Source organism: Arachis ipaensis, chromosome B8 (assembly GCF_059453495.1).
Source record: "Arachis ipaensis isolate K30076 ecotype BB chromosome B8, ASM5945349v1, whole genome shotgun sequence".
In the NCBI taxonomy this organism is placed as follows: domain Eukaryota; kingdom Viridiplantae; phylum Streptophyta; class Magnoliopsida; order Fabales; family Fabaceae; genus Arachis; species Arachis ipaensis.
In genome coordinates this window covers 24,741,900-24,751,525 of record NC_142443.1, presented here as the reverse complement: position 1 = coordinate 24,751,525, position 9,626 = coordinate 24,741,900, and the positions used below count along the sequence as shown (strand labels likewise).

General features: G+C 35.2%; 1 protein-coding gene across 1 annotated transcript; it reads left to right on the top strand.

Moving 5' to 3' along the window:
- The first annotated feature begins 413 nt into the window (after nucleotides 1-413).
- LOC107613682 (stem-specific protein TSJT1) lies at nucleotides 414-2,195 on the top strand. The gene is made up of 4 exons (XM_016315786.3): nucleotides 414-1,023; nucleotides 1,121-1,361; nucleotides 1,446-1,566; nucleotides 1,825-2,195. The coding sequence occupies exons 1-4, from the start codon at nucleotides 809-811 to the stop codon at nucleotides 2,013-2,015; spliced, it is 768 nt and encodes a 255-aa protein (XP_016171272.1). The 5' UTR covers nucleotides 414-808; the 3' UTR covers nucleotides 2,016-2,195.
- Nucleotides 2,196-9,626: the final 7,431 nt, after the last annotated feature.

Sequence of the window (9,626 nt, the reverse complement as noted above, 5' to 3'; positions counted from 1 at the left end):
TGATTTTAAAATTTAGTTTTAAACTTTAGGGACGGTTTTGTATGAAAAAAAAGATTGGGAACAAAAAAAATTTTTTGTCTATACCTTAAAAACTAAAATCGTACTTGACCCGAAAAAAAAATATAAAGACTTAATTACAAATTTAGTAAAACTATATAACTAATAAAATAATTAAACTTTGTATAAAATTATCCAATTCAGTTCATGTCTTTAAATAATTTTTTAAATGACAAATTAAAAATTAATTATTTTTATTTATATGATAATGCACAATTAATTATTTATATAAAATTCTTTTATAATATCCGTGCATAAAAATCAAATTGTTAATTATACAAGAAAATAAAGAAAAAAATTTGTGCAACCTATAAAAAAGTTATATAAACACAAACATACATATAGAAAGCAAGATCAAAGTATCCAAAAAAAATTATTGGCATGATTTATTAGTTATTAGTTATTACTCATAAAGGAATTAACAATCATGCCTCTTAATAATTTTCTTTTTTATATAATCCTCCAACTTAATTGTTAGAATATAATTTCACACAAGAAAATATCTTACTATAAGAACCAAAATCTGGATGCTTATCCACCAAACTAGGTCCCACGCCCACAAACTTGATGAAGACACACACGCCACCCTCTTAACACTTGAAGATGGCTAGGTACTACTTACTATCATTGCCACCATATAAATATTAGAATTTCTCCTATGCTCCAAACCCTGCATTATTTCATTCCCTTTGATCTACAAATAGCTAAATCATTATTATCATTATTATTAAGCCAAAACCAATAAAGAAAAATGCTGGCCATATTCCACAAGGCTTTTGCAAATCCACCAGATGAGTTGAATAGTCCAGCTTCTTACAAAGGTTCCAAGAAGCCTAAGATTCCTGAAGAGACTCTCAGAGATTTTCTTTCCCTTCATCCAAACAACACTTGCTCTATCAGCTTTGGCCATGCTGCTGTTTTAGCTTATGTCCGCCCTGATAATCCTTTCTCTCTTAATAACCAAAGGTTATTTATTTATTATTATCATTACCATACTTTCACAATTCAAAATTTAAATAATTGATTTAGATTATTCTAATAAAGAGAGCTACTTTACTGGCAGGTTGTTTTGTGGGTTTGATGACATATATTGTGTGTTCTTGGGGAGCTTGAAGAATCTATCATACATGAACAAGCAGTATGGATTGTCAAAGGGAAGCAATGAAGCCATGCTTGTGATTGAAGCTTACAAGACCCTACGTGACAGAGGTCCATACCCTGCAGATCAGGTTGTCAAGGAACTTGATGGTAGCTTTGCCTTTGTTGTCTATGACAGCAAGGTTGGCAGTGTCTTTGCAGCACTGGTAATTAATTAATTACTTAATTAATTAATATTAATTCCTAAATAAATTTTGATTATTGCTGAATTACGATTATGATTGTTTCAGGGTTCTGATGGAGGGGTGAAGTTGTATTGGGGAATTGCAGCTGATGGATCTGTGGTGATCTCTGATGATCTGCAAGTTATCAAAGAGGGTTGTGCCAAATCATTTGCTCCTTTTCCAACAGGTAATTAAATTAATAAATACTTTTTTATTTATTTTAGATTTTAGGATTTATTATTATCTTTCAAAGTCCAATCAAATTGGTGAAAAGTTTCCTTTAAATTAGAGCCTAATGCATTATTCCAATGGGCAAGAGTACATGTGAGTTATTTGAGTGACCAAAATGAAGATTATAAATTATGTTTAATTAATAATTATGATTAGAATTTAGTAAGGATTGACAAGATAGTTTTGTTGGGATTGGAATGAATATGGAATGCAGGGTGTATGTTCCACAGTGAAGGGGGTTTGATGAGCTTTGAGCACCCAATGAACAAGTTGAAGGCAATGCCAAGAATAGACAGTGAAGGTGCAATGTGTGGAGCCAATTTTAAGGTTGATAAATTCTCAAGAGTCAACAGCATTCCAAGAGTTGGAAGTCAATCTAACTGGATGGAATGGGATCAACATTAGCCTTATTATTATTATTACTATTTTCACAATAGGAATGTAAACCAAAAATATGTCACATATCAATGTTTCTATGTTTCCTTTAATTTCCTCCCTAACCCAGATCGTCTTGTTTTCTGCTTGCTTGTAATGTTTTCTGTTCTGTTTCTTTAACTTAGTATATAAATAGTACAACACTCAAAATGCTGCTCTTCTTTTTTTTTTTTTTTTCTTTTTAAAGGCATAATTTTGTTTTCAGTAATTATTCTCTAATTTTTCATAATTATGCAAAAAAGAAAATGGAAGAGTTAAAAATAAAAATATTTAAAATAAAAATATTTTTTTTTTCTATATGGAAGTAGGTCATCGGAATCTTATGGTATGGATGACAATGACAAATAAATCGATGTAGATGCAAAGTATCAACTAAAGTTGGGGATTTTTTTTTATTTAAATTAAATAAATATATAAATTACGAAAATATATTAAGTGGGGTATTTACAAAAATGTGTATTTTTACGCATTTTGGATGTTGAGGGGTAAGTTCAAAATATAACATATATCGCGTCTGAGATCCCGTGTTGTGATTGGGCGACGTCGAATATGTTATTGTGGAGATTGGGAACTGAACACCCGAGATATGTGGTAACTGAAAAAGAGATTTCAGTATTCGAGATATGTACTATTTGTCTAATTTGGATCTCAGCATTTAAGATATGTTCGAATGCATATATAAAGTCACAGCAGCCGAAATTGTTGGGCATTTGAATAATTTTTTTAAGAATTTTGTTAGTTTCTAAATGTTCAAGTTCAAGTTCCTTAAGTAAATATGGTCCCTTGAAAATATGTTTGCGATGAAAACATCAATAGATTGAATGCTACTTGGCACGTGACTGGAGCTTTAGATTTTAAGATTAGTAGTTTTTCTTTGTTTTATTTTCAGTGAATAATTAGTTTAGATGTTTAGGTTTTAGCAACTTAATTAATGTGGTAAGACTTAGTCATTAGATAAAGTTAGGCAATTTATATATATTATCAGGTATAATATAGTTTGATATTTTGTATAATTAATTGTAACTAATTATTACTTAAGTGAAATAAATAAATAGGTAACTAATTGTAACTTAAGTTAAATAAATAAAATAGGTAATTATTAATTAATAGGTTAGTGAAATTAATAGGTAATTAATTGAAGTCATGTCCAAATGTAACTGTCAGGTTAAAATAGTGCAATATGAATGATTTAATTTTTTTACATATTGTTTGAGAGTCCTATCTTTAGTAAGTGCTATGAATATTAGCAACACAAATTGTATTCGTACGATATCTATTGTATTTATTATCAATGTTTATCTACTTGATTTAGAATTTTTAGTAATGGTAACACAATTAATGGTTTAGATGAGATTAATATACAAGAGTAAATGTTACGGATATTGCAGAGACCCCGGTCACTGTTGCCAGCCGTGTGATCCTAGGCCTCCCCTCTCCGGACATCCTATTGCCTTATATTGGGGAGGCGGGATTTAGACATGCAGTAGAGTTAAGGAATTTCATGTGTGACAATTTCTTGATCTCTGCATTTGTCGAGTGGTGGAGGCCCGAGACCCACACGTTCCACATTCCATGGGGTGAGGTCAAATACATTACGCTCTAGGGTGTTGCCTACCACATTGGTCTGCGCACTGATGTAGAACCGATTGGAGGTTGTATCATAGACTTCCAACGATGGCATGGACACCCCACGTGGGAGTGAGTTGAGGATTTACTTGGCGCCAGGCCGCCACTACAGCCAGAGGGAGGAAAGCAGGTTTTCGAGGTGAAGATGACCTAGCTGAGGGACAGAGTTTCACACATTCCAGCTGGGGAAGCTCCGGGTACACTCCGTCAGTACGCCCCGATGCTACCTAATAATACTTATTGGGGTTTCTGTTCACGGACAAGTCTGCTACACTTGTCCCTTTGAGATTGCTGCCGCTGTTGGAGGATTTTCATCGATGCAGCCAGTTGTCATGGGGTCTGCACTGCATGCTCTGTCATATGTACCCCCTCACTGTTCATCGCGACAGGACGTGATGTGACTGACACTGTAGATTGCATGCCGCTTCTTGTCTCCTGGATCTACCATAGGTTCCTATGTTTTAATCTGGCAGGATATGACGTCATTAGGTTCCCACTTGCAGGTAGGTATGTGCATACTGTGAATAATTTTTAATTTAACAAGTAATAGACATTGAATGCGTGTTAATTAATGTAATTAATTAAATTATGTTCAAATATTTTTATTCTGCAAGATTGGCAGGACTAGAGCAACAAAATAGAAATCGTCATGATAGCAGGATCCAGACTTTACGTTGTCGCATCGATGGCCTCACATTTGACCAGGTACTACCTTTATTAGTTTCTGTATTTTTCATGCATTGGTATATCGTTCCTAATGGTGGTACTTTAACACTGTGTGATCCGCACCATCATCACACTATCAGTATGGATCCGCACCATCATCGTATTATTAGACTCCACCACCACCATTACACCCACCTCTGTCGGGATCGGTCTGGCTACCACCTCCTCCACCACCACCTATACATGGAGTAGTTCTTCCACCACCACTACCACAGTGGACACCCCCCACTACGAGCCACCCAGGTGTTGGTACTTGGCCAGCTCATCCTCCGAGGGTGACTCGTCCTCGTGGATGTGGGACTGGACACTATTTGGATCTTGTAGACGAATGGCGTTAGTATATAGTTTGGATAGATGTTTTTATGTTCTATACATTATCTGGGTTTTAATATGATATCATTGTATGTTAGGTTATCGGATTTTTCATATATGACTATATAATATGTAGTATTACGACCATGAGTTGTGCTTTTTACGTTAATGCTTTAGCTTGATATAAAAGCAACACGACTAAAGAAAAACAGATACAATAAACATAAAGATAGATTATTTCATTATACATAAAAACAAATACAATAGATATAAATAGATTGTTTCATTATTCATAAAACTTACAAAAAGCAATCCAACACCTAAACTCTAAACCGTTAGTAGTCATGGATCCGACTGCGGAGCATTGGGACACCCTCATCTAGTGCATCCCTTCCCTTGGCATAGCCCACATCTCTTCTCTATACGCTCAACGGCATCTATCTCTTCGTAGCCGAGTAGAGACTGGTCTTCCTGTTACCTCCCGTCGCATAGCTGGGTTGGGCTTTAGGCGTGCACCGAACCATGTAGGCCATATCTTTTCGTTGGGTATCGGTGAAAACTCTATCTATATACCTTGAAAACAGAGGCCATGTTGTATATGAGATCGGCGAAATGCCCTTACTTGATGCTCACAGTTGCACATGCCGCCAGGACATGTCGACATGGGTAATGTAACGACTGGAATAGACCGCAGTCGCATGTACGCACATTAAGACGAATGTGATATGAAGTTTAGGACCATCCATCCATCGGCTCCTCCTCCTCGACACTGAACACGGATGCCATATGGTCACAATGGGTGACTCACATTATCGGCACGTTCTCTCTGTTCTTTTCTATAGCTGCCAACAGCCGCTATGAGTATATCTGTCCACTCTGTAATTGAGCATGTGCTTCGCGACCTTTGCACACAAGTAGTTGTTGCAACCTCTCATACATTGTCCTAACAATCGCAGCTATGGGAAGGTTCCCCATTCCCTTCAGCACTGCATTTATACACTCCGATAGGTTCGTCGTCATGTGACCATACCGACAACCTTTGTCATAATGTTGCAGCCATAAATTCTCCCTAAAACGAAGGGCCCAATCCACCATGTCACGGGATAGTGTACCCAAAGTATCCAAGTACCAATCGCAACCCTCCTTTCTTGAACTATACGTTGCATTTATAAGGTACCTCTTACCCTTGGCCATTTGAACCGTGAATTGAAATTTGAAGCCATGTGCCGGATGTAGTAATCATGATTAGCCGACGGAGGATGCCATCCACTGTGAGGTGCATTTAGGGCAGTGCGAATGGCCTGCAATCTATCTGATATGATAAGGATTCCAGCCTGCGGAGTAACATTGTCTCAAATTCGAGAGAAAAAATGACCATGACTCCGTTGTATAGACTCGACTAATGCAAAAGCTATGGGAAGAATGTTGTTATTATCATCTTGAGCTACAACAATTAACAACGTGCCCCCATACTTTTCATACAAGTGTGTCCCATCCACAGATACAAAAAGCTTGCAATGTTTAAACGTCTCAATGCATGGAGAAAATGCCCAAAATACCTTATCAAATTGGCTCCACTCTCCGTCAACCATGTCCCCGTTGTAATAAGGAATCGCAACGCATTCATGAATCGTATCTGGGAGGCATTCCTGCAAAGCTTGTAAGAGCGCAGGTATCCTGTTGTACAACCTTACCCAGTCACCATAAATCTGGGTAATCGCTTTCTACTTCGCCATCCACACCTTTCGATACGAGGGCTTGAAATGGTAATTTTGATGTACCGCATTTTGCAATACCGGGATAGACACCAACGGGTCAGTCTTTATCATAGGTAATACAACCTTGCAAATCAAACTACTATCCAACTGAGCATAGTCCGGAGACATAGTTAGTGCCAAACAAGTGTGTACTTCACCGAACTTATGCACCTCCCTACAAATTACTCGTGGATGTCAACATTCAGTACAACACAAAATTAACATAATAGACTTTAATTCATCCAAAATAAATTGTGAAATATACCAGTAGTTCAAGTTCTGGTGTAGTACCACACGAAGACTCCATGGACAACCGTTTGTGAATTGCTTGCAATGACAGTGGTATTTAAGCCTATCCGAATTCAAACTTTGTACTCCACATTCTGTCGAATACTATAGTTCTTCACTGCCATTAGAACTGCATCACGGTTCCTGAACTTATGACCAACTCAGAATTCCACCCCCACCATCCGTATAGTAATCCTCCCCTTCACCGGCATTCAAAAGATCGTCTAGCTGCATTGCGTCCAATTGGAAGTGTGATAATGACTAGGAACTTCTGACAATCGAGGAATGGCCAAAGAGAGAGGCATGAGAAACCGACCAACACCGCCGGTGGGAGTCTCCAGCACATACTCATCAGTGAAAGTAGTATCGCTAAACGACCTATATCTAGAAACATAAGTTGATTTGCCCTCACTATCGTACTTGCGACACTATCATGAGGTTGGACGTAGTGGATCGGTGTGGTCTTCAGTGGGACAATTTCAGGACTCGAAGGAGATGACCAACCACCAACAACCACGTTAGAGACTGCAACATACAGCTCCATCACATGTTGTGGCATTAGCCGTGCATGTACGTCAAAAATATTACCCTCACATGCTGATCCTCATCAATCCAAAATAACATGTTGGTAAATCCACCATTCGGAAGCGCGTGCAAAAATCTATATGCAACCCGCCCAACCTCCTTGGTACCTATTCCCCCATATTTCTCACTTGACCGTCTTTAGCGCATGTAGGGTATCAACCTGGTTGGTGTGCAACATGACAGTCTTATCAGACTCGAAAATCACTCCCTCATCACCGTGTTTTACTATCCCATTAGGATAAATCATAACAAAAAAGAATTGATTATTCTCCATCAGAACAAAACAGAAAGAAGAGGAAGAAAATATTGATTTGTGAATTGTGAGGAGATGGTTGAGGGATGGGCTCTATAAATAAAGTTATTCTCCAATATATCTTGAGTGCAGAGACACCTAAATCATAATATACATATCCCGGTGCTGAGACACAAATTATACCCTTGAAACTTTGACTATATCTCGGATGCTGAGACTCCATTATTAGGAGGATTGTATATATCTCAGGTACTGAGTCCCCTTTCTCGGTTGCCACATATCTCAGATGCTCAGTTCCCGATCTTCATAATAATACTTATCGCGGATGCACTCAGGCCAGGATATGTCTCCACGTTGTCCGACCATAATATGGGATCTCAGACACCGAAATATATTTAATTTTTAACTTACTCCTCAACATTCGAGATGTGTAAAAATACATATTTTTATTAGTACCTCACATTTTATGTATTTCTGTAATTTATATATTTATTTAATTTAAACAAAAAAATCCCTAAAGTTGGTGGTTCCACATACCAAAATAGTATCACTTCACCAGAAAATCATGCTAATTAATTGTATGATAGAATGCCTATTATTAATTATAGGTTTAATTATTCTATTAGTTCTTATAGTTTCGTGAAATTTACAATTAGGTCTTTATACTTTTTTTCCTTTTAATTGGATTCTTGCACTCATTTTTTTTCAATTAAGTTCCTCTTAATAATAATTGACTTAATTTTATAGGGACCTAACTAAAAAAAAAAAAGAATTAGTATAAAGACTTAAATAAAAAAAATATAAAAACCTAATTAAAAAAAATTTAATACAAGGACTCAATTAAAAAAAAAAGTATAAAAATCTAATTAAAATTTTTACGAAACTAACAGAATAATTAAACCTTAATTATACGAGTGAATCTGATGAATAAGGCCGCCCCGGACTTTGTCTAGAACTTTGAATAGTCTCATTGGTGGGACCTATCAGCTCTAGCTTATCCATTTATTTATATATTTTTCTTCAAATAGTTAGTGGTATTCTGGGGAGGAGATATTCTATTGACTATTATATTTGATCCTATCCAAACATTATCCGATTACCAAGTCCATAGTTATAATTTATAAAAGAAAGTTGTTATTAGTGTTTGATACGAACATGAAGTCTGGCTTTGCATTAGCAATTTGGATATGGTTCTTAATTTATGGTTCATGCCATGAAATCTATTAAATGAAAAACGATTAAGCTGACTTTATGAGTTGGGGATTCTTAGTAATTCTCGTAAAAATTTATTTATGAATAAAAAATGAAACTAATTTTATATTTATAAAAAAATGAATAAATTACTTAAATTATTTATAAATAAAATTAATATTAAAATATTTTTGTTATATTTTTAAATTTAAAGTTAATTTTGTTCTTTTTAAATAAATAATATTTTGAATTTTTCACAAGTAAAAATAATAGTTTGTTTTATATTTGCAAAAAAGGTGTATATTTGTCTTATTAACAACTTTATCCCTTTTAATTTTTGTTCTGCTCTCCATAAATTAGGTTTAGAAATTGGTTCTTAGAATTTTTTGATTCATAACCTTTGATTTTAAAGACTAAATTAAGCTGTTTAATAAAATTTATAACTAAATTGAGTCACTTAAAATTATTCTCTTTTGTTCTATTTAGCCATTTGGTAGATTTGGAGATATAAAAATAATGGCTTATTTAATTATTTTATCCTGTCGAATTTGAGAAAATAAAAACAATAACATTATAGTTTTGGATTGAAAGCCCAAAAATGTATGTGTTATGTATGTTTATTGTGCAGAAAAATAAAATCTTCAAAGCAAACCTAATAACGTGTAATTTATTTGGTTATTGTGCAACAGGTCCAAATTCTCTTAACTGCACAATCTTTTCCTTTCTGACTCGTAACTAAATGATCAAACACTCTCACTCTCTTCTAATTGTTACCCACATGATTAACCTTAAATCAAGGATGAAAAGTTTCAAAAGCAAACAAAGAAAGAAAAACTCAGTTTA

What these genes read in the sequence shown, in the direction of transcription:
- LOC107613682 (XM_016315786.3), top strand. Translation starts at nt 809, where the DNA reads ATGCTGGCCATATTCCACAAGGCTTTTGCAAATCCACCAGATGAGTTG. An exon ending in TTCTCTCTTAATAACCAAAG is followed by an intron (nt 1,024 to 1,120) that starts GTTATTTATTTA and finishes CTTTACTGGCAG; the next exon opens with GTTGTTTTGTGGGTTTGATG. An exon ending in GCAGTGTCTTTGCAGCACTG is followed by an intron (nt 1,362 to 1,445) that starts GTAATTAATTAA and finishes TGATTGTTTCAG; the next exon opens with GGTTCTGATGGAGGGGTGAA.